The following is a 26,425-nucleotide window of genomic DNA, read 5'->3' as shown; positions in this document are numbered from 1 at the left end:
CTTGAGTTGGGTGCAAGTGCCAACTTTTCACTCAATAGCAAAAAAATATATCTATTAAAAAAGGGCAATTTATAATCTAAGAAAAATTATGTCTCTCGAGTAAGGGCTGGTAAACTAACCATGAAACTCAGCGATTGGCTCAGTTCAGCTCATGTAAGACTCGGTCAAAATCGTAAAATGAGCATAAGTACGGGCAGCTCATATAGTCTTCATGAGCTGAATATGAACAATGGGTGTACTTCATCTCAACTTAGCTCATCTAGAATTGTATACATAGTTTGCCTTAGCTAGGTTTATGTATTTCATATGTCTAAAAACATATGGCAGAAGAACTGATTACATAAGTATACAAATAACAATGAGGTCACATGTTTTTTTGCTTAACGAGCCAGCTTGGGTTCGGCTCATATAGCTTAAGCTTGTAAAAAAGCTTGTGATTGCCTCAGCTCATAGGAGCTATGCAAGCCAAGTCCGAGCAAAACTTGGCTGTAAACGAACCAAGCCCAAACAGGCTTGTTTAGTTTGTTTGGCTCGTTTATCTCTACGTCACCCAGCTAAGCCATAAGTGCATGCCACTAAGCCAATGATACTTAAAAACATTATCTCTAATCCAAGAAAAGACTGTTTCTCTAAGTCGCCAACCATTACGTCACTAAATGAATTTCAATATATAATTATTTAGGGCTTTTGCAAATTGGTCCCTGACTTATAGCCAATTTTCAAATCAGTCACTGCCTTATGCCATTTTGCAAATCGGTCCCTGCCTTCTCATTAACCCTTGTAAATCAATCCATGAAGTTAACAGCTGTTGGTTTTCCTGATGGTAACGGTCAATGGGTAGACAAACTGATGGTTCTACCTTTACAGGAGAACCAATTTATAAAATGTAAATAAGGTAACACTACAAAAAACCTGTGGATTAGCGACGACCTAAATCCGACGCTAATCCGTTGCTAAACTGTTTAGCGATGGATTAGTGTCGGATTAGCGACGGATAACTTTCATCGTGAATTTTTCGACGCTAAGTAGTGCCAGAACTTATCCGCCGCTAATTCTGTCGCTAATTTGCGACGGATTAGCGAAGGATATTATCCATCGCGAGTCCTTCGTTATTTTAAATTAGCGATGGATAATATCCGTCGCTAATCCGTCGTTAAATTTAAAAAAAAAATAAAAAAAAATTTGCTCAATGCCGGCGCGTTCTCTGATAGGGAGCAATTTTTTTTGCACAGAACCGACGTATTCCGGCGTCGGGACGCTCTTCCGCAGCAAGCCAGTCACGGCGGGAGAAGGGGTCGTAGTGGAGACGGGATCCGGCGAGGGAGAGGCGGGACGAGCGGTGGAAACTGTCGAGGGGCACCGCCGGGAGGAGCGGTCAAGGCAGGCGGCATAGCCAGGGTTGACGGGGGAGAACTTGCAGGAGGCATCAGGCTGGACAACGACGCGGAGGATGGAGGTGTTGTTGGTGCCCGAGCAGTCTCCACCGAGAGGTGCCTGAGAATGGAGGTGTTGTCGGGTTGGGCGACGAGACGGGGACAGAGGGATCGCTGCAGAGCAACTGCAGAAGCTGCACGTGGTGTGAGAGGTGCCTGAGAAGGTCGACCTCCGTGGTTTGAGAGGTCGCTGCGCGTCATCAGAGGAAGGTGGGGATGGTTTAAATCGAACGGGGGGAGGGAAAAACAAATGGAGGAAAAATTTTGAATGGGGAGAGGGAAAATTTTGCACCTCAGGCGGGATGGTTTAAATAAAAAATTAGCGACAGAATTAACAAGGGAATTTTTCTGTCCCTAATCCGTCGCTAATTAGCGACATATTAGGGACGAAAAAATTTCCTCACTAATTCCGTCGCTAATTCGTATTTTTTGTAGTGTTTTGGCGACAAAACAATTTTGTCGCTAATCTATCGCTAATTAGCGACGGAAATATTTTCGTTGTTAATTTTGCAAATATTTCAAATGTTAGCGACAAATAGTTTTCGCTCGCTGATCCGTCGCAAATTTGCGACGAAAAAAATTCGTTGCAAATTTCCGCCGCTAATTAGCATTTTTCTTGTAGTGTAAGGTCTAATTTGCAAAAAGTTATTATACTACAACAAAAAATTTTAATTTTTTTTTTATGATCAAAACTGGGGTTAGGCATGCAGATCCCACCTACCAGTTATTATTCAAACAACTATTTGATGAAGGTCATTTTGGTGAACAGTTAACCATGGTGAAACTAACTGCTCTTGACAGAAGGATCAGTTTGTAATAACGATGAGAAAGGTGAGTTACAAAATGGCATAAGGCAGGGATTATTTTGTAAATCAGTTATAAGGCCGGGATCAATTTGCAAAAAATCCAATTATTTATAATACAACATGACTAATACAAAAAGAATATGATAAATCATCAACCAAGTTGGTGTTATCTCACCCGAACGGTACTCTGAACTATAATAGAACCATCAGGGTATCACCATCTAATCTAAACTTGTTTATTTCTGCTTGTCAGCCTGCAGAGTTTTGAGTTGTAAATTGTCAGCTTTTAGGGAGACAGACAAGGCTAGAAGGACGAGTTGCGTTCAGCAATTGGTAGCTTGTCAGCTAAACAAATGACTCATAACAGTTAGGAATCGTTTGTTTTGACTCAATTTACACATGAAAATGAAAATGGGGGTTTACATATAAAACCCTTCAATGCAAGTGAAACAAACATGTTAACTCCATTTTTTCATAGAGCCCGCAATCATCACTGGTTTCTTTTAACATTGACCATGGCTTTTTCACGCATGAAATGACCTCATCATAGGATGCCTTTTTCTCATGAAGTCTTTTCTTATTGCTTAAGGGGTTTGGCACAATAGAGGAGGCTTGGTTACCCTGACCGGTGGTCCGGGTTCCATTTCCAAGAGTGTCAAGCCCCTTAAATTAATGAGGACAAGGGATAAGCCTTTGCTCAGTAAAAGCCAGGCGACTCCCTTGCGACAAGGGGTGTGCCACAGTTTTACACCGTCGGGACAACACCCGGCTGAGTCACAACCTGGTTTTAAAACCAGGGTTTTACCACCGAACGGCAAACTCATCGAGAGATTGAATTCCCAATCAGTGTGTATTAAGCAATGATTTTTACAAGTCAAGGAGCGAGATTTGACTGTTATGCTTGGCATGCAGGAGACGGACATTTCAAGTCTCAAGCAAACACTCCATTCTTACCTTCAAAAAAAAAAAAAAAGGTATGTTCTTGTGTTAGATGATGTATGGAGTCAAAATGTTTTAGAAAAGATCTGATTTGCATTACCAAACACTACGAGTGGCAGCAGAATCATGATCACATCTCGTAAAAAGGAAGTTATTCACCCAATACCGCCTAGAACCCCTACCTAATGAAACAGCAATGCGCCTATTTTGTAAGAAGGCATTCAGAGATGAGCCTCAAAGCATTTGTCCTCTGCATCTTACAGAAGTGACGGTTTACCTCTTGCCATTGTAGTCTTAGGAGGTATTATGTGGCGCAAAAGGAAATCTAAACATGAATGGAGAGTTGTTCATGACAGCCTTAGTTCAAACTTCAATGATGGCATTGTCCTTTGGGCAGTAGAGTGGGGTCAATCCTTTCTTTGAGTTTTGACGAGTTACCCTTACGCCTTAAATGTTGCTATTTGTATTGTGGTGTCTTTCCAAAGGATTATTTAATCAAAACAAATAGGCTGGTTAATTAGACTATGGGTGGCTGAGGGGCTCGTAGAAAACAAAGAGGGTATAACATTAGAGGAGGTAGGGAAGCAGTACCTTGATGAGCTTATACAAAGGAGCTTACTCCAAACTGTGAGCAGGAAGACAGGAGAACTTGGAGTAAACTCATGCCGAATTCATGACCTTTTGCGTGAATTAGAATCAGAATTTTGGCACTGTTTTAACAAAAAAAAAAAGTGCAAGGATTAATGAAAGAATTAGGCGTTTGTCACTCCACAATGACAGTCATGAAGGCATTTCATTGAGCAATCAAAGTGCATCGCATCTTCGCTCCCTATTCTTGTTTGAGAAAGGTATCATGCCTTCTTCCGTCTCTACCATGTTTTCCTGTTTTAGATTGATGAGGGTGTTGGATCTAGAAGGCATTCTCATTGAGGAACTACCCGATGCTTTGGGTGATTTTTTTCTTTTGAGGTACCTGAACCTGCGTCGCACTAATATCAGGAGACTCCCAAGCTCCTTCGGGAAGCTCCACAGCCTACAAACGTTAGATATCCGACAAACCCCAATTATAAGTCTACCGGAGGAAACATCAAAGATGAAGAGCGTGTACTACATATGTGCTTTTCCGGTTCTTAAATTTCCCCCTACCTTGAAGCAGTTGGGGGGATGTAAAATGCCAAAGGGAATATGATTGATTACAGACCTTCAAAAACTCTCGGGCATAAATGCTACTCCAGAGATTGTTCATGGGATCCATAACTTGACCAAACAGAAAAATCTTGCGATATTCATGGTGAGAAGGGAACATGGAAGTCACCTTTGTGCCTCCATTGCAAATATGAAAGACCTGCTTACACTCTGTGTAGCTGGTATTGGTCAGGAAGAGCCTCTCCAACCGGCATCTGAGAGAGAGAGAGAGAGAGAGAGAGAGAGAGAGAGAGAGAGAGAGAGCACACCCTTGCCATTTGACAATCTTACATGTTTGATTACAGGAAATAACATATTTGCAAGTCAATAATTGCTTAAAGATGCTTTGCGGTAGCCTACTTTATGCCCTCTTGAAGTTGAAGAGTCAGGGTCTTGAGCTTTACTCTCTTTTGTTAATTTGTAATTTTATATATGCTTTAGTGTCTTCATATTATGTTCTATAAGACAATGAAGAATTTTTTGATTTGGCATTTTATGGTACTCTTGCGGATTTAAAGTACTGATATTTTGTGTATTTATACTGCCATAAAAAGCTAATTTGTGGTTTGATATTCTCCAAGGCATTGGAAAGTTTGATGTATATTATCGTTGAAATAAATGCAGTCCCTGTCTTCTTTCAGTAATTCACAAGCTGTTCAGATGTTATAGTTTTATGAGATGGTCGAATGAGATAGCTAGGTGTTTTCTTTTTTCCATGAATAAGTTCAGATCCAGTTTGAAAGTTGGTCTGAAATAATACAGCCTGGGCTCGTCATATATGCACATGTAGGTCTTCTCTTGGTAAAACAAAGACCCATGGTCAGTCCAACATGACCCGATGTCCACAAGGGAAGAGAGGGGGAAATGAGTGTAAAGCGAAAGAAATAGGAATGGAAAACGATAATACCTTGAACGATATAGGTGACTATGGTTTGAAGTTATCTAACATTTTTAGCTCAAATCAGAGACGTGTTCATATTGTGCCCAAGCGCAAGCTCACTGCTACTAGTAAAACTGATGCTAAAGCCGAGCAGGTTCTCTCAAAACAAGGGGAGTTTGAAATGTTCTAAGGTACGTGGTACTTTCAAACCAACAAGAAGACCCTTGTGAATTATCCTCATGGCGCTTCTCATGGTCATTGTAGCACCAATTTTTTGTGGTTTTTATGCACTTCTTCAATAAAAAAAAATTTAATAACTGTGAAAATTTAAACTCTAATTTCAAGTTATACTAAGAAGCGAGAATTCTTCAAAATACATTGAAACTAAAGCAAACAAATAGCAATGGTGTGATTATGTCACAACTTGATAATAGGGCTGGTAAACAAGCTGAATGAACTGAAAAGAGGGTATTCAAGCACCCCTCATTCTTGTGGTGAGCTTGAGCTCATGGTGAGCCTGAGTTAAACAAGCTGAGCTCGAGTTGGCTCGTTAACCAACACTTTTTAAAATTGAAAAATAATTAAAATTATACTCTAAACCGACTGACCCATGCTCAAACTGGCCCATTTACAAAATAAATACATTTTTAAATATGTAAGCTGTATTAACCATCTGCACTCTACAATGCAAAATACATGCAAGATATATTTATTACTAGCGGTTTCTTCGGGTTATAAATCCAAAAAAACGTTAATGGTGGAAAGATACAGACAGAACTAACAATGTGGTGAAGAATGCCATTGAATATACGGATGTAACGCGTTCCCTAAGTGGTGGATGATGTTAATTGTCATCTTATCCTATATTCCTGAAAATAGTGATTGCATTTATTGAATCCTGATTAAGTTAAATAAATATAATATTGTTGAAAGCAATATTGATTCTTAAAGAAAATCATGATATATTCGGTAACCATTTCCAGTGCTTTGTTTTTATATTTTTAGTTTTATATAAATTGTCATCTTATCCTATATTCCTGAAAATAGTGATTGCATTTATTGAATCCTGATTAAGTTAAATAAATATAATATTGTTGAAAGCAATATTGATTCTTAAAGAAAATCATGATATATTCGGTAACCATTTCCAGTGCTTTGTTTTTATATTTTTAGTTTTATATAAATTATGAAAAAGAAAAGGAAATATTTTTTGTTACCCACTAAGAGAAGGTGATGATTTGACATGTAGGAAGACAAAAGGACATCAAGTTTGTATTAATATGGTTTCAAGTAATAGTGAAGACATAATTAGCAGTACATACGGATCGCATAATGGTGAATCATGTCACGTTCGAATCTGAATCTGAAATTCAAACTGTTGATCTGATCTGAATCAGATCCAACGAGGTAGGGTTGAATTCAGATTTAAAAAACATGTGGTACTACTCGATCACGTAAACAAATGTTAAAAACAAGCTCTTTACATGTAGCTGGATTGCATTTTGATCCGAATCCAACAGTGATCAGAACCCGATCTGGATCCAAAAACAATTTAATTTGACATATATGAATGTGATACAAATGCACATTCAGATCTTACTTTAAGGATCCAAGTCTGACATTAGCATGTTAGGTTCAGGTTGATATTCAGCTCTATCCAACCTGTTCGCTCCCTATCAAGAGTAGAGGTGTCAATGGGTCAGGTTTGGTTCAGACCCAAACTAGATTTGAGATTATGGTACCTGACCGGTGGCTCTGGTATGATTTTTTTTTTTTTGAGAATTGCTCTGGTATGAAATTTCACAAAGCATACCCGGCTTCATATATTAATCGGACCATTCATGTCCAACCTGGGTTCTAATCAGGCCTTCTTATTTATCACTAAACCCTGACCCTATAGGGTTTGGTACGGGTTGGTTCTGGGTCACACCAACCCGTACCCATAAATCAAGAGGTTCCCTGTGTTTTAATTTAGGGCATGGTAAATAACCAAGTTGGTTTTCTATGTCAATCCTATTTTTTAAGGACGAGGAACCCTTAGATATTAAACCCAAGTTGAGTGCCTTAACCCGCAAAGGACACCCACCAATCAAGCCGCGGGTATAATTCCAATAAAAATCTATTTCATGTTTGGGTTTCCACCGTATTACATCAAGTACCACCCTAACTTAGTGCTGTCAACGGGTCAGGTTTGGTTCCGACCAAGGTGGAACCAAACCTGACCCCAAATTTTGGGTATGATATCAGGTCTGGACTTGAGTATAATTGAACCTAATATAAGATAAACCATACTCTGGCCGGTGAAGAAATGCATGAACCAGACCCAGGCCATACAGTAATTTTTTATCATTTTTACATTGAACAATTGCGGGTCTTAATCGGAACTCGGATTAGGGCTGAGTTTGGTATAAAATTTCACAAACTATACCCTGGACCATGTATTAATCGGACCTTCAAATTCGGACCCAGGAATTAATCGGGTCGTCTTATTTATCACCATACTCGGACCCTATAGGGTTTGGTATTGATCGGGTCCTGGTAAACCCGATCCGTTGACACCTCTATAACCACTGCGTGGGTAGGGATGGCAAAATCTGACCCGACCCGCCAACCCGCTTCTTAGCTGGGTTAGGGTTTGGCTTAAACGGGTTTGTGTCGTAAACGGGTAGACCCACCTAACCCATTTATTAAACAGGCTGGTCGTGATTGTGTTAGGGGTATGCCAACCCGCCAACCCGTTTACACGAACCCGTCAACCCGTTTATATATATATATATATATATATATATATATATATATATATATATATATAAAACCCTAACTCGTCTGGATAATATTTTAGAATGTGGTTCAAAAGATAACTCACTTTTTATGGTAATTACTTCTAATACATATATTTTCATTACTATGATAACTCACTTTTTATGGTAATTACTTCTAATACATATATTTTCATTACTATGTTTGTCAATGTTTTTTTTTAATAAAATTTCTTTTTTTGTGTAGGAGTTTACTTTATTTGAGAAGTCTGGGAGTGTGAATAAAGCACAAAAGTTACAATTAAAATTATATCTAGAAGAGCCTCGAATTGATTGCAATTCTAAATTGTCATGTCGACCCAACCCGTTTATTAAACGGGTTAACCGTGTCGGGTCAGGTTACCCGTTTAATAAACCGTTCGTGTTCGTGTTAAGGTATTCTGACCCGCCAGCCCGTTAACCTGACCCACCAACCCGCCCACTGGACCGGATTGCCACCCTTATGCGTGGGTTTTACAGGAAATTATATTTGATAGCATCTGCATCGTAACTTTATCACAGGTTTATTTATAGAAAAAAAATAAGGGTCATTGCAAAGTGAGACCCATCTCATGGGTACAATGACGTCTATCATGGTTGCCATGCCATGGATAAGCATCAAACTGTTTATACCAAGCGTCGACAGTGACTTTTTTTTTTTTTTAATGACGAAGTACCCTCGGCGTGAATTGGGTCACTTAATGGGCCTGGTAAACTTTGGGTGGAGTCACCAACACCCAAGCTCTCACGGAGCCCACCACTTAAAGGCACTCGCAGCACACCCAGTGAGCGACTGAGAGTCCAACGGACAGTGACTTCTATGGAATGTAAAAGAAATAACAGGCAATTTTTTTTTTTACCAGTGGGGGCTCCCCTTGTCTGGTAGGAGCAGCTAGAGAACGTTACCTTGTGTTGGGAGCTTGCAAGTTTGAATCCCAACTGTTAGAATCCTAAAATGAGGATGTATGTTTGGACAGAGGATAAGGATGAGCCCTAGGCATATATGGACATTCAGGGTAACAGCCTGCAAAAGTTTTTGCTGTCTCATAATAGACAGTACAAATTTTGCTGTTCAGATCAAAAGAGAGAAAGACCAAAGGGGATGGCAACCAAAAGAGAGATGGTTGAAGGAGGACGGCAAAAACCTTTGTCGGCCGGTGATCAGATGGCAAAAAGTTTTTATTGTCGGGACGACAAAAACTTTTGTCAGTGATCTATCAAAAAAAAGTTTGTCGTCCAAACCAAAAAGGTTTTGTCGTGAAAAAATTGAGAAAAAATAGAGATTTTTGGTGTTTTGGATATTTTTTAATGTTTTTCTTAGAATTATATGGTTTGTACCCATCTTTAAGGGATTTTTTAAGTTAGGGTGGGAGGAGTGACCTAAGATTTTGAGACTTTTGTTGGAGATGGGACCGTGGTGTATAATCTCCCCCGATGATTCATTGAATCCCACGTTTGTGCTCGGGGGTCTGATTGAGCACCACGTATACAAGCACATGGGGCTCGTATTCCCATGTATGTTGACATCACTTAGCATTGGAGTCTGGTGTGGTTGCAAAGTCCTAAGTACCTTTTTTTGCTATTCTTCTCATAAAATGACGATTTGAGAAAATGACAAAAATGCCCTTCATTCAAAAAAGAAAAAACAAACGGTTCAAAAAAAGGACAAACATGTCCTCTATCCATAAAGTCGAGGATGATGTTGACTCTTCAAAGTCTACACAGTGAAACGAACCTTAATCGTTTCATCGATGGTGATCCGGCGAAACAATGGTGAGCCGACGATCCGATGGTGAGTCGGCGATCCGATGGTCATTCGGCGAAACGATCTGTTTGAACTTTTTATCGTCATCTTCTTCTTCTTCCTTCTCCGTAAAACATTGTAAAACTCTCTCTCTCTCTCTCTCTCTCTCTCTCTCTAGAGAAGAAATCAAGGGAGGCAAAGAGTTCCCCCTCGAGAAGGCCATGAACATCAACCCTCTCACTCTCTCTCCCTTCTCTTTCTACTTCTGTGCACATCCAGCAGATGATCCTACATTGCTCCATCAAACACCGACTGACCTGCACACTGACTGTAGCATCGTTCAACTTGATGAGTTGTAGATCCTGATTCTTAGTTATTGCCCATACAAGAGGGGGGTTTGGGGGCTCCTCCCAGCGTGGGTAGCATCGTTCAACTTGATGAGTTGTGGAGTCTGATTTAGAGTTTTTGCCCTTACAAGAGGGGGTTCTGGGGGCTCCCTCCCAGCGTGGGTCCCGCTCCGCGGTCAATGGGCGGGGGTCCAAGGGGGGCCGCGCCCCTCGGACCAATTTTTTTTTGGGCCTTGTATAATTTTTTTATTTTCTTTCCCTCTTTTAACTATCGAAAAAGAGCAATAAAGCGTTTTGTTTAATGGTGGGGCTCATATTTCTTTCGATTGTTTCTTGCTCGAGGTTTTTGTAATACCCCTTCCCACAATTTTTCTATTTTTCTTTTTCTATTTCTTTCCCATGATTTTTTCAATGACTCCCCTACAACGATTTTTAGTGTTGTCGGGTCTCCAACGAGCCCCACAACGATTTATAGTGTTGTTCGGTCTTTCAACAACGATTTGTAGTATTTTCGGGCCTTCCTACAGTGATTTATAGTGTTTTCGGGTCTTTAACAAGTTCCACAGCGATTTATAGTGTTATCCGATCTTTCAACAGCGATTTATAGTATTGTCGGGCCTTCCTACAGTGATTTATAGTATTTTCGGGTCTTTAACAAGTCCCACAGCGATTTATAGTGTTATCTGATCTTTCAACAGTGATTTGTAGTATTGTCGGGCCTTCCTTCAGTGATTTGTAGTGTTTTCGGGTCTCCAACAAGCCCCACAGCGATTTATAGTGTTATATGATCTTCCAACAGTGATTTGTAGTATTGTTAGGCCTTCCTACAACGATTTCTAGTGTTTTTCGGCCTTCCAACGAGCCCAACATTGATTTATAGTGTTATCCGGCCTTCCAACAGCGATTTGTAGTATTGTCGGGCCTTTCTACAATGATTTGTAGTATTTTCGGGTCTCCAACAAGCTACACAATGATTTATAGTGTTATCGGGTCTTTCAATAGCGATTTGTAGTGTCTTCCGCAAATCACTATAGCGATTTGTAGTGCTTTTTGGGTCTCTATCGAGCCCCACAACGATTTATAGTGTTGGTGGATCTCACTATAGCGATTTGTAGTGTCTTCCTCAAATCATTATAGCGATTTGTAGTGTTATTCAGAAAGCAAATCGCTGTAAATCGTTACCCGAATTAGGACCAACTTGTCAGGGCCATATCTAACTAACCGAAGGTTATATTCCAAATCCGTAAAAAGTGGTGTCTTTGTTATTGAGTTAATTTATTCCTGTAAATTTTCAGCGATTTCTATGGTCATTTCATTCTCCATTTTAACTAAAAATCAGACCCCTATTATTCTGTATTGTGCAACCCAAAAACACTACAAATCACTATAATGATTTACGGAAGACACTACAAATCGTTGTTAGAAGGCCGGATAACACTATAAATTGTTGTTGGGCCCGTTGAAAGGCTGAAAAATACTATAAATCATTGTAGAAAGGCCCGATAATACTACAAATCGTTGTTGGAAGGCTGGATAACACTATAAATCGTTGTTGGGCTTGTTGGAGACTTGAAAACACTACAAATCGTTGTAGGAAGGCCTGACAATACTACAAATCGTTGTTGGAAGGTCAGATAACACTATAAATCATTGTTGGGCTCGTTGGAGACTCGAAAACACTATAAATTGCTGTAGGAAGGCCTGACAATACTACAAATCGTTGTTGGAAGATCGGATAACACTATAAATCGCTGAGGGACTTGTTAAAGACCCGAAAACACTATAAATCACTGTAGGAAGGCCCGACCATACTACAAATCGTTGTTGAAAGATCGGATAACACTATAAATCGTTGTTGGACTTGTTAAAGACCCGAAAATACTATAAATCATTGTAGGAAGGCCCGACAATACTATAAATCGCTGTTGAAAGACCGGACAACACTATAAATCGTTGTGGGGCTCGTTGGAGACTCGACAACACTAAAAATCGTTGTAGGGGAGTCATTGAAAAATCATGGGAAAGAAACAGAAAAAGAAAAATAGAAAAATTGTGGGAAGGGGTGTTACAAAAACCTTGAGAAAGAAATAACCGAAGGAAATATGAGCCCCACGATTAAACAAAACGCTTTATTGCTCTTTTTCGATAGTTAAAGGAGGGAAAGAAAAAAAAATTATACAAGGCCCCAAAAAAATTTGGTCCGGGGGGCGCTGCCCCCCGAGCCCCTCGCCAGGGGTAGCCCCCCTGTACCGCTGACCGCGTAGCGGGACCCGCGCCAGGGGGAGAGCCCCCGGACCCCCCTTTTGTAAGGGCAAAAACTCGAAATCAGGCTCCACAACTCATCAAGTTGAACGATGCTACCCACGCTGGGAGGAGCCTTCAAACCCCCCTTCTATAAAGGCAAAAACTATGAATCAAGCTCTACAACTCATCAAGTTGAATGATGCTATCCACGCTGGGAGGAGTCCCCAAACCCTCCTCCTGTAAGGGCAAAAACTCTGAATCAAGCTCCATAACTCATCAAGTTGAATGATGCTATCCACGCTGGGAGGAGCCCTCAGACCCCCCCTTCTGTAAGGGTAAAAACTCTGAATCAGGCTCCACAACTCTTCAAGTTGAATGATGCTACTCATGCTGAGAGGTGCCCCCAAACCCCTCTCCTGTAAGAGTAAAAACTCTGAATCAGGATCCACAACTCATTTAGTTGAATGATTCTACCCACGCTGAGAGGAGCCCCCAAACCCTCCTCCTGTAAGGGTAAAAACTCTGAATCAGGCTCCACAACAGTTAATGTGCAGCTCAGTCGGTGCTCGATGGAGCAATGTAGGATCTTCTACTGGATGTGCACAGAAGCAGAAAGAGAAGGGAGAGAGTGAGTGAGAGGGTTGATGTTCATGGCGTCCTCGAGGGGAGATTTCTTTCTCGGATAATCCTGCAGTGCAGAGACTGAGTCTTAAATAATCATCTTCGGGGCACTTAAGTCTTTACAACCACTCCTTTTCTAGAATCGTCATTTTTTTTGGCACCAATGGAGGAGAGGGTACTTAAGTCTTTGCAATCACATCAAACTCCAACGTTAATTAATGCTGACAAACATGGGGATACGAGACACACATGCTTAAATATGTGGTGCTTTTTGGGACCTTCGAGCATGAGATGCCCTGTTTAGAGGGGTAACATATAATCTGCTTCGCCCAGACGTGGACCAGGGTCATAGATCCAACCAATTAACAACTCGGAGCTTCAAAAGTAGGTAATGATAATATCTGATAGATGTATTTTACATGTATTTTTTTTTGTCTTGTCTCTTGTAAGCTAATTAGGTAATAATAAATATCTGTTGGATGTACCAACCGTGGGTCTCTGCTCGTCTGGCAGAAGCAGCTAGTGCACGTCACCTTGTATTTTTTTTTCTAGGGGTGATTCATATTATTCTCTGTATAGATAGACTCGCTCCGTCTCTCTCCAGTGGGATTGAGGATGGCCTCCTTGATTGCCTCAAAGTCGGTGAGTTTTTCTCTTTTTTCTTGAATTTCACTCTTTTTTTGGTCCATTTGTTTGTTATGTTGGTTATTTGAGTGTGTTAGTCAAAACCAATTTCTTTTTTTTATGTGTGTTTTTTGGATTCATTGTGTCCATCACCCTGTTTTTCCGTGGCTGTTTACTTTTTTTTTTTTTTGGGGGGGGGGGGGGGGGGGGGCATATTGGTTTTTGTATTTAGGGGGCGTTTGCATGTCAAGAAATAGGGTGCCTTTTCGTGGATCCTTCAGACACATAAATGGAATCGGACCCACAGGGAAACCGTATCTGTAAAAATAGATTCATCTAGTGTGTAGAATAGCATGCCCGTCAAGGGTTTTTTTGTGAAACCGGTGGATTGCACTGTTTACTTTGTCACTGTAGGCCCCATGTTAACGCACACCCATCCATGTGTTTCTGCAAAGACAGCCCACTTGCCGTGACACACAAAACACACCCTTAGGGTACGTTTGATGACTTGTCCAAAGTTGGACGAAATGAACAAAAAGAATGGAACAAAACATTGGTTTTATTCATTCTGAAATAATTGTTTCAAGTCCAATGTTTGTTTGGACGGTAAGAACCACGGTTTTTTTGAGAAAAATATTAGAATTATAATGGAAATTTCAAATTTCATGTACGAGCCTTTGTGTCTACATATGTATATGAATGTGAACGTAAAAATTTATGTATACGTATGTGTTAGCCTAATATATATATATATATATATATATATTTCTTTTAACAATTTATTTAATAAAAGAGTTTTCTTTTGTTTAAAATATTTTAATAATAATAAAAAATTAAGAAAATGGATTTAAAAGCTTAAATTAATTTCATAAAACATAAGTTAGAAATGATGCTTTTAAAAATTTAAAAGCCTAACTTTAAAATGAAAACTAATGAGGTTTTTGAAAAGAGTCAATTGAAATTTTACAAAGAAACAAGAAAGGTGTTCAAAATTTTCAAAAAGAATGTTGTTTTGGGGATTAAAAAAAAGTGGTTAGCATATGGCCCACGTGAGCATGAGCTGAGCCCATGCTACTTCAAAGAAAAAAAAATTGAATTCAATCATGCATTTAATTTTTATTTTTAAAAAGTCAAAAAAGCAAGAGACAAAAAGCCCATGAATTAAGGAGAGTAGTTGGGAGTGGTTGGCCCATACTAAGAAGCTAGAATTCTTCAAAATACTTTGAAAATAAAGCAAACAAACAGCAATGGTGTGATAATAAGGCTGGTAAACAAGCTGAATGTATTGAAAAGAGGGTGTTTCAACCTCCCCTCATTCTTGTGGGGTGCTTGAGCTCATGTTGAGTCTGAGTTAGACAAGCTGAGCTCGAGTTGGCTCATTAACCAGCACTTTTTAAAATTGAAAAATGATAGAAATTGTACTTTAAACAGACTGACCCATGCTCAAACTGGCCCATTTACAAAATAAATACATTTTTAAAATCTGTAAGCAGTGAGATTTATACTCTTGAACTTATTGTTTAACCATCTGCACTCTACAATGCAAAATACATTCTAGATATATTTATTAGTAGCAACCAGGTTTTCGTGTTGGGTGCGGTTTGTTCGGATTATAAATCCGAAAAAAGAGTTAATGGTGGACAGATACAAACAGAACTAACAATGTGGTGAAGAATGCCATTGAATATACGGATGTAACGCGTTCCCTAAGTGGTGGATGATGTTAATTGTCATCTTATCCTCATATTCCTGAAAATAGTGTTTGCATTTATTGAAGCCTGATCAAGTAAAATAAATATAATATTGTTGAAAGCAATATTGATATTTAAAGAAAATCATGATATATTCGGTAACCATTTTGAGTGCTTTGTTTTTATATAAATTATAAAAAAGAAAAGGAAATATTTTTTTGTTACTAAATAAGGGCTTCTATTTACAACAAAGGTGATGATTTGACATCAAAACTTAATTAGTATTACAAACGGATCGCATAATGGTGAATCATGTCACATCTTAATCTGAATCTCAAATTCAAACTGTTGATCTGATCCGAATCCAACGAGGTAGGGTTGAATTCAGATTAAAAAAATATGTGGTACTACTCGATCAGGCAAATAAATGTTAAAAACAAGCTCTTTACATGTAGGATTGCATTTTGATCGAAAAACAATTTAATTTGACATAAGTGAAAGTGATCCAAATGCACATTCAGATCTTATAACTTTAAGGATCCAAGTCTGACATTAGCATGTTGGGTTCAGGTTGATATTCAGCTCTATCCAAATGCACGTTACCTTGTGTTGGGACATTTTTGAATCCAAATGGTTCAAATCTTAAAATGATGGATGTTTGTATGTTGAGATAGAGGATAAGGATGAGCCTTAGTCCTATCCGGACATTCAGATAAAAAGAGAGAAAGACCGGAGGACAGACCAAAAGAGAAATGGTTGAAGTGATTAGATGGCAAAATGTTTTTTCTGTCCAGTGATCAACAGAAAAAAGTTTTTGTTGTGAAAAAAAATTGAGAAAATTAGTGAATTTGGTTGTTTTGGACATTTTCGAAGGTTTTTTTTAGAATTATATGGGTTTTACCTATCGTAGGATTTTTTAAAGTTAGGGTGTGAAAAGGTATATCGGACTCGGATCAGATATCGGACCATATCCAATCCATTTCAAGCCCTAATACGAATCCATCTTTTCATGTATGTACAATTTGGGGAATATTAATATATTCACCCAGACCCTGAACCAGGGTCTTTGATTGCTGATGGAAAGTGAGAAAGACAATCGCAACCATCCACCACCCTTTGGTATTAATGCTGATGGAAAGTGAGGGGACAGCTCTAGCTGTCAGTCATTGCTCTCAACTGCTCAACTGTACTGGTTTTTTTCTCAGTACGGCTGACTCGTCGATAATATCTACAAATGGTATTCTCTTTTCTCGGATGAAAAATAGTACATTATCATCATAAAACGAGTGGCTGTGGCTCTCTCCATTCGAGCTTAGGGTCCGACACACATTGCTTTTAAAAAACAGAGCATGATCAAGAGGTACAGAGTGAGAGAGGTAGGAGGAAAATCTGGGAATTGGACGAGCTGGAGCGATGGCTCAATTTCCCGTGGAGTACCTGCTCAATAAGTTGGAAGCCTTGGTGATGGGCGAAGTGCAGCTGCTGAGAGGAGTTGGAGATGAAGTGGACGAATTGAAGAGGGAATTGAGAAGCATGCAATCCTTTTTAAAGGATGCTGATAGAAGAAAGGATGGTGATGATACTATAAAGGAGTGGGTCGAACAAGTGAGGGATGTTGCATATGATATCGAGGACGCCCTTGATGAGTTTCTGCTTCGATTTGGAGGACAACAATCAAGTGGGGTTAGGGCCTCCATCAAAAAGGTTTCTCACTCACCGTCGCGTTGGAGAACCCGTCGTAAACTTGCAAAAAAAATGCAATCCATCAAGACCAGAGTGGCGAGCCTCAATGAAAGACGAAATAGATATTCTTTCAAGGAATTGCAAGAAGGAATTGCTTTTGAAGGGCTCCAAAATCGCCGAGAAGCGCCTCATGATGAACAACTAAATTTGGTGGGAATCGACGGAGACATCACAAAAGTAATAGGGTGGTTGACAGGGGGAGACCAACAACTTACACCAATTTCTCTGGTCGGGATGGGAGGTTCAGGGAAGACTGCCCTGGCAAGGAAAGTCTTTAATCACCAAGCAGTAAAGAGACACTTTGAATGTTATGCTTGGGTTTCTGTCTCCCAATCTTTCAATGTTCAAAATATTCTAGTATCCTGCATAAGAGATTTTTACAACTCAAGGAGCGAGTTTTACGAGTCAAGGAAAGAGATTTGTCCACGTGGCATAGAGAAGATGGACATTTCAAGACTCCAGCGAACGCTCGGTTCTTACCTTCAAAATAAAAGGTACGTTCTTGTGTTAGATGATGTGTGGAGCAAAACTGATTTAGATGAGATTCAATCTGCATTACCAATCACTATGCGTGGAAGTAGAATCATGATCACAACTCGCAAAAATGATGTTACTCACCCAATAGAAGATAGAGTTGGTTTGATGGGCCATGTCCACAGCCTAAAACCCCTAACTAATAAAACAGCAATGCGCCTATTTTGTAAGAAGGCATTCAGAGATGAGCCTCAAAATATTTGATCTTAAAAAAGTATGCAATGATTTGGGAAAAAGATGTGACGGTTTACCTCTTGCCATTGTAGTCTTAGGAGGTATTATGTGGCGCAAAAGGAAATCTGAACATGAATGGAGAATTGTTCATGATAGCCTTAGTTCAAACTTGAATGATGGCGATCATCCTTTGGGTAGAGTGGGGTCAATCCTTTCTTTGAGTTTTGACGAGTTACCCTTGCACCTTAAATCTTGTTATTTGTATTGTGGTGTCTTTCCAGAGGATTATTTAATTAAAACAAATAAGCTGGTCAGACTATGGGTGGCTGAGGGCCTCGTAGAAAACAAAGTGGGCATAGCATTAGAGGAGTTAGGGAAGCAGTACCTTGACGAGCTTATACAAAGGAGCTTACTCCAAACTGTGAGCTGGAAGGCAGGAGAACTTGGAATAAATTCATGCCGAATTCATGACCTTTTGCGTGAATTAATTATATCCACATCAAAGAATCAGAACTTTTGCACTGTTTTAACAAAGGAAAGTGCAGGGATTAATGAACGAATTAGGCGTTTGTCACTCCACAATGACAGTTATGATATCATTTCGTTGAGCAATAAAAGTGCATCGCATATTCGCTCCCTACTCTTGTTTGAGAAAGGTACCATGCCTTCTTCCTTCTTTACTAGGCTTTCCTGTTTAAGATTAATGAGGGTGTTGGATCTAGAAGGCATTCCCATTAAAGAACTGCCTGCTGCTCTGGGTGATTTATTTCATTTGAGATACCTGAACTTGAGTCGCACTAATATCAGGAGACTCCCAAGCTCCTTCGGGAAGCTCCACAACCTACAAACATTAGATATCCGAGAAACCCCAATTAAAACTCTACCAGAGGAAACATCAAACATGAAGAGCTTGCACTACTTATGTGCTCTTCCGCTTGTTAATTTCCCGCCTACCTTCGAGCAGTTGGTGGGATGTGAAATGCCAAAGGGAATATGCATGGTTACAGACCTTCAAAAACTCTTGGGCATAAATGCTACTATAGAGATTGTTCAAAGGATCGGTAACTTGACCAAACTGAAAAATCTTGCGATATTCATGGTGAGAAGGGAACATGAGAGTCACCTTTGTGCGTCCATTGCAAATATGAAAGACCTGATTACACTCCGTGTAGTTGGTAATGGGGAGGAAGAGCCTCTCCAACTGAAATATTTGTTGCACCCACCAAGTCGTCTTGAAGATATCCAAATAATTGCACCTCTAAATGAGTTGCCATGTTGGATCGGTTCCCTCAGCAACCTCGCTAGGTTGACACTGGCCTTTTCCAGATTAAGCCAAGATCCATTTTCTTCTCTTCAATGGTTGCCAAATTTAGTGGATCTTTACCTCTCCGAGGCTTACGACGGGAAAGAATTACGGTGCGACAGATCAGGAGGTTTTCCCAAGCTAAAGGATCTCAATCTTGTAGGACTTGCAAGATTAGAAAATGTGTGGGTGGAAGAGACAGCGATGCCCAAACTTCAAAAGCTATGGATCAAAGAATGCAAGGAGATGAAGAGGGTGCCTCGTGGAATTCAACACATCAACACCATCCGACAACTTCATTTGGCAAATACGTCGGTGGAGCTGATAGATAGCATACAAAGGCATGGAGGGAAAGATCACTCCATGGTCAAACACATTCCTAAAATCATCCTGGCTAACCAACTTGAAGATGGGACATGGTACGCCAGGCGGCTCGAGTGAAGTAGGATCGTAACAACAAAGGATCCCAAGCAACCGTGAGGAAGCATGATCAGGTGAACTCACATATTTCAGAAAATTTTATTCACAGGTGTGCTTTTTGTATTTCACTTCTTTTCCAACTTTTTACTTTGCTTCATTCCCTTGAGATTTCATATGATTTTGTACTTCCAATGTAGCTAGGCATCCCGTGAGAGAGAGAGAAGTCACACCCTTTCCATTTGACAATCTTATTGCAAGTCAATAATTGCTTAAAGATGCTTTTCGTTAGCCTACTTTAAGCCCTTTTACATGTTGGTCTTGAGCTTCATTCTCTTTTATTAATTTATAATTTTATATATGCTTTACTGTCTTCAAATTATGTTCTATAGGACAATAAAAAATGTTTGATTTGACATTTTATGGTATTCTTGAGGATTTAAGGTACTAATATTTTGTGGATTTATACTGCCATAAAAACCCAATTTGTGGTTTGATATTCTCCAAGTCATTGAAATGTTTGATGTATATTATCGTTGAAATAAAATGCAGTCTGTGTTCTTTCAGTAATTCACAAGCTGTGGAGATGTTATAGTTTTATGAGATGGTGGAATGAGATGGCGGAATGAGATGGCTAGGTCTTTTCTTTTTTTGTTTATAAGTTCAGATCCAGTTCGAAACTTGGTTTGAAATAATATATGCACATGTATGAAATGAAATGAGTGCCTTTTGCAGGTTGATCCAAATTTCTTTTTTTTCTTTTTGTGAGAATTGCTCTGGTATGAAATTTCACAAACCATACCGGGCTTCATATATTAATCTGACTCTTCAGGTTCAACCTGGATTTTAATAGCATCTTCTTATTTATCACTAAACCTTGACCCTATAAGGTCTGGGGCAAACTCGACCCGTACCCATAAATCATGGTGTTCCCTGTGTTTTCTATGTCAATCCTAACCACTTAGGGGTGTCAACGGGCCGTGTTTGGTTCAGACCCATTGTGAACCAGATTTGATCTGACCCCAAATTTTGTGTATGGTATCAGGTCTGGACTTGCACTACAAGAAACCTGTGGATTAGCACTACAAGAAACCTGTGGATTTCGCGCTTCAGGTGGGACGGTTTAAATCGAAAATTAGCGACTAAATTAGCGAAGAAATTTTTTCGTCGCTAATCCGTCGCTATTTAACGACGGATTAGTGATGGAAAAATTTTCTCGTTAATTTCGTCGCTAATTGGTATTTTTTTGTAGTGTTTTGGTTACGAAAAAATTTTGTCGCTAATCCATCGCTAAGTAGTGACGGATTTAGCGAGGGAAATATTTTCGTCGTTACTTTTGCAAATATTTCGAAAGTTAGCTACAAATAGTTTTCTCTCGCTAATCCGTCGCAAATTTACGACGAAAAAAATCCGTCATAAATTTTTGTCGCTAATTAGCATTTTTCTTGTAGTGTTGAGTCTAATTGAACCCAATATAAGAGAAATCATACCCAGACTCATTAAGAACTACATGTACCAGACTCCGGCCATAATATACCCCAGACCAAGTATTAATCAGACATTCGGGTATCGGGTCTTCTTATTTATCACCATACTCAGACCCTATATGGTTTGGTATGGATCGGGTCCTGGTAAATCTGACCCGTTGACACCCCTATAACAACTGCGAGGGTTTTACAGGAAATTATATTTATTGGGGTTATTGTTTGTTTAACGGATTGGCTTGAGATGGGTGATCAGATAAAGTTGCTCGTAGATCTGTCCAGTTTTTCGATCGTGAATTTAATGGATTTTTTCTTCTTCTTTTCCTTTGAGGAAATCCAAAATACAAAGAAGGTTTATGTCCAAAGGTAAAAATCTCAGCTATAGTTATTTTGAAATGCACCAGTTGTGTTTGACATGGTGGCCGTAAGAAGAAGGAATCGCCTAATGTTTCTAAAAGGCACGCTTTAGTGACCAAGCCGGTTTCTAAAAATTGTTGTTCCCAGCAATTTTCTATCTAAAACACAAAAGATCACTGTGTGCAATGGGGAAAGTTACACAATAAATTTACTGGATTACTGAGTATTTTGTAAACCGGGCCGGATTACTGGATTTGCTCTTAATTTCTAGCTAGATTACTCAAAACAATCGACAGTACAAACCTGGTCAATTGGAATTGTCCCTATTGTTACAAGCGTGCAACTCACAAAGAGATAAATAAAAAGATTGAATGCATTGTGGGTGTCAAACATTTGAAGGAATAGGAAAAATTACATACTAGAGATCTAAGGAGCAAATCAAACATCATTTTGGCCTCATTCAAAATGAATGAAGAAATGGCATATTGGGGGTGATGAATAAAGTACTCTATCTGTCACTCCATCAAACTTGATGGCTTATATCTTTGTCAAATAGATTGCCATTAGTAGCAAAACAAAATTATTATGCATACTTATGTCAGTATCTCATCTATTTTTAAGGGCTTGGGTATCCGTGACCCCACCTGTAAGTGCCAAGTTGGCAATATCAAATCATCATGACTGGAAAGTGATAAGAGCAGAAATAGATTCCAGTATTTTCTATAACTTACCACTTTTTATAATAGTCTAACTCATCCCACATAATATGCATTTTACTAAGGTACTCACTAAGAGGAACATCGTCTTTTTTTAAATCATGTATGCCCAGAGACAATTGATACATTCGGGTAATATTATATTTTTTTTCATATTGTTTTCAAACATCTTTGGCAGTATAAAGAAACTTTTTTTGTTTTATAGAGTTAAGTAACCATGAAATAACTAAGTCATTATTAAATTTTCAATCATCATATTTTGGATCTAATGTACCGAGATTAGCAATTTTCTCATTTATAAAGTCAAGTTTAGATTTGTCACTCAAATAGAGTGAAACGGTTTTAGACCAAGCAATGAAGTTTGTCTCATTTAACAATATGAAAGTGATTTTAGAGCTAAGGTTGACCTGTTCGTGCACAAAAATAGTTGTGCTGGATGAAGACTGTTTGGACAAATCTCTATTCTTTGATGTGCAACAGCAAACAACGAAGCAAAGGATACAGTTGTAATATGATAATTTTCGAAACTATAGACACAAACAGGCAACAATTGCAAATCTGGAGAAAAAAATGGCAATATTGATCTCCAATGAGAATGTAGCAGCAACTGCGTCTGAAAAAGCAGCAGCAACTAGAACGTTCTGACATAAAAACAAACACAAACAGGGAAAGTAGTAGCAATTGTGCCTGAAAAAGCAGCAATATTAAATTTGCAATATTGATCTCTGATGGGACAATGTTTTAAATCTGAAGACTGGGAATAGTGGCGTCTGAAATATGCAGACTGAAAATAGCAGAGTCTGAAATCTACAGATTGAGAGCAATTTTGAGCTTTGATACCATGTGAAATAAAGGAACACATCAAAGAAGCAAAGGAGAAGACTTTACGTGGTTCGGTCAGTATGGCCTACATCCACGGTACAACCAAAGTGATCATTTTTCATATATAAAACTATCAATACAAAGGGCATAATATAGCTCAGCCATAAGAGGCGATAAACATAAAGAAAATGAAAAGCAAATCTTTCCAAAAAGGAGAAAAGAAAAGCAGCTCATGTTGCACAAAAAAGGAAAGACAAACTTAACAAAAAATATTCTCTTGTTCATGGGACATGAGAAAATCTGGTTGGAGAAAAGTCATATCTGACTCTCATTGTATAAAGGATATGCTTTGTGGCTCCAAGTTTAGTGGTTGGGAACCTCAAAATCAATATTAGCATTGTTGTAGGAGCATTTTGGGCTCCACTCAAACATCATGAATGTGAAATTCTTTATTTCTTTTATTTTTGGTTATTTGATAAGCAAACTGGGGGTGACCCTCGTGGGATTCGAACTTGTGACCTCTGTTATGCGCAACTTTACCATTTGACCTTTCATTGGATCTCTCGTTATGGGCATATGCCATGTTTAGTAATTACCATTCCCATGAACCTCAGCATTTCATTGAGGGTGCACAGATCAGATGCAATCACATTCAGTGTAGCCATCCTCGGCGATTCATCAACTAAATCATTGTCGATGAATCAACGACTCTCATCCAAAATAATTTCCGACCATGATTTTCATTGAAATCATTGGATCTTCAAGTTGCCAATTAAATTGGGGGACAAAAATTAATTCGATATTGATATTTGAGGAAAAAATTCATATTCAGGGCAAGTATCAAATTTGAGATCCATATTTGGGGCAAAAATCCCATTCAAGATCCATATTTAAGGCAAAAAATCATGATTTTTGATATAATTTCATAATTGAATCCATATTCTGGCAAAAATCACTATAAACTTGTTAAAACATGAAAAATGATGAACGGATCGGGTCATGCGATCCAAAACAAAGTAATTCGACCCATTATCCATGACCGTCCAAGTTGTCCGCACATCGTCATCAAACAACATGGACATTTGAAATATAGCATTTGAGTACGGTCCAAACAAACGTTGGACTTGGAACAATTGTTAAGAACCAATGTTCTGTTCCGTTTTTTTTTTGTTCGTTCTGTTCAACCTTGAACAAGCCATCAAACATAGCCTTAAGGACACCCTTCTTAGATATTAAACCCAAGGTGAGTGCCATAACCCCCAAAGGACACCCACCAAGCAAACGGCGGGTATAATTCAAATAAAAATAGATTTATGGATTTCATGTATGGGTTTCCAACGTATTACATCAAGTACCACCCTAACCACTTAGGGGTGTCAACGGGAGGGGTTTGGTTCGGACCCAAGTGAAACCAAACTTGGCCCCAAATTTTGGGTATGGTATCGGGTCTGAACTTGAGTCTAATTGAACTCAATGTAAGATAAACCATACTCGGACGTGTTAAGAATTACATAAACCAGACCTGGGCCATACAATATTTTTTTATCATTTTTACATTGAAAAATTAGGGGTCTTAATCGGAAGTCCGGTTGGGCCAGAGTCTGGTATAAAATTTCACAAACTATACCCCAGACCATGTATTAATCGGACCTTTGGATCTGGACCCAGGACTTAATCGGGTCTTCTTATTTATCACCATATTCGAACCCTATACCTATAGGGTTTGGTTTGAATCAGGTCCCGGTATACCCGATTCGTTGACACCCCTATAACCACTGCGAGGGTTTTACAGGAAATCATATTTGATATCATCTTAACTTTATCACAGGTTTATCAATAGAAAATAAATAAGGGTCATTGCAAAGTGGGTCCCATGTCATGGTACAATGACGTCCATGCCATGGATATGCATCAAACCGTTTATACTATACGTCGTCCAGGGTTGACAGTGACTTTTTTTCTATTTTTTAATGACGTGGTACTCTCGGCGTGAATCGGGTCACTTAATGGGCCTGTCCTGCAAGATTAACTTTGGGTCGACAAGCAACATTTTTTTTACCAATGGAGGCACTGCTTGTCTGGTTGGAGGAGCTAGCGTACGTTATCTTGTGTTGGGACGTTGTAAGTTCAAATCCAAAAGGTTCGAATCTTAAAATGCGAGATGTATATAGAGATAGAGGATAAGGATGAGCCTTGGGCTTATTTGGATATTCAGGGTCAGATACGCCAAAAAGTTTTTGCAGGTTTTGGGAAAAAAATTTACCTTTCAGATCAAAAGAAAGACCGAAAGATAAATGGTTGAAGGGAGACCGCAAAAACTTTTGTCATCCGGTGATTAGATGGCAAAAAGTTTCTACTGTCTAGAAGCAGGATGACAAAAATTTTTGTTGTTTGATGATCTAATAACAAAAAAGTATTTGCGTCAGACCCAAAGGGAAGCCAACTAAAGGAGGACAGTAAAAACTCTTGCCGTCAACGGGAAAAAGTTTTTGTGGTGAAAAATATTGAAAAATTAGTGAATTTTGGTGTTTTGGACATTTTTAAAGGTTTTTCTTAGAATTATATGGGTTGATGTTTTCAAAATATCATCATAAGATAAAATATCGCCATATTATCATGACAGTTTTTGGAAAAACTCTTTCATATTTGTTTCTTTTATATTTTAAATCCTTTAAAATATGTTTTTTTTATTAATTTTTTGAAAAAAAAAATTATGCAAAACTTATTATTATTTTTTAACTTTTTTTGTTGTTATTTATATTTTTAATTTTTTTTTTAAACTCCCAAAAAATCTCATCACCCAGATAATACTTGAATGGTATAGGTGACTATGGTATGAAGTTATCTAACATTTTTAGCTCAAATCAGAAACGAGTTCATATTGTGCCCAAGTACAAGCACAGTGTTACTAGTAAAACTGACGCTAAAGCCGAGCAGCTTGTCTCAAATCAAGGGGAGTTTGAAATGTTCTAATGTATGCGGTACTTTCTAATCAACAAGAAGATCCTTGTGAATTATTCTCATGGAGCTTCTCATGGTCATTATTGCACCAATTTTTTATGGTTTTTATGCACCTCTTCAATAAAAAAATTCTAACAACTGTGAAAATTTAAACTCTAATTTCAAGTTATACTAAGAAGCCAGAATTCTTCAAAATACATTGAAACTATAGCAAACAAATAGCAATGGTGTGATTATGTCGCAACTTGATAATAGGGCTGGTAGGGTGTTCAACCTCCCCTCATTCTTGTGGTGTGCTTAAGCTCATGCATGGTGAGCCTGAGTTAAACAAGCTGAGCTCGTGTTGGCTCATTAACCAACACTTTTTAAAACTGAAAAATAATAGAAATTGTACTTTAAACAGACTGACTCATGCTCAAACTGGCCAATTTACAAAATAAATACATTTTTAAAATATGTAAGCAGTGGGATTTATACTCTTGAACTTATTGTTTAACCATCTGCACTGTACAATGCAAAATACATTCTGGTTTTCGTGTTGGGTGCGGTTTGTTCGGTTTATAAATCCGAAAAAAGAGTTAATGGTGGTGGACAGATACAAA

At 38.7% G+C, this 26,425-nt stretch overlaps 1 protein-coding gene and 1 long non-coding RNA gene across 2 annotated transcripts in view; both read left to right on the top strand.

Moving 5' to 3' along the window:
• Positions 1 to 26,425, top strand: part of LOC149812666 (uncharacterized) — a 194,371-nt gene that overhangs the window by 4,339 nt on the left and 163,607 nt on the right. The gene's annotated exons all lie outside the window — the stretch shown is intronic.
• On the top strand, positions 16,688 to 20,656 carry LOC149812670 (disease resistance protein RPM1-like). The gene is made up of 2 exons (XM_089991643.1): positions 16,688 to 17,790; positions 17,837 to 20,656. The coding sequence occupies exons 1-2, from the start codon at positions 16,726 to 16,728 to the stop codon at positions 19,505 to 19,507; spliced, it is 2,736 nt and encodes a 911-aa protein (XP_089847769.1). The 5' UTR covers positions 16,688 to 16,725; the 3' UTR covers positions 19,508 to 20,656.

The sequence above is a fragment of the Nuphar pumila genome, chromosome 16 (genome assembly GCF_984573655.1).
Source record: "Nuphar pumila chromosome 16, dmNupPumi1.hap1.1, whole genome shotgun sequence".
Lineage (NCBI taxonomy): Eukaryota > Viridiplantae > Streptophyta > Magnoliopsida > Nymphaeales > Nymphaeaceae > Nuphar > Nuphar pumila.
Note: the sequence above shows the minus strand (reverse complement) of the source record. Positions and strands in the feature narration are given on the sequence as shown.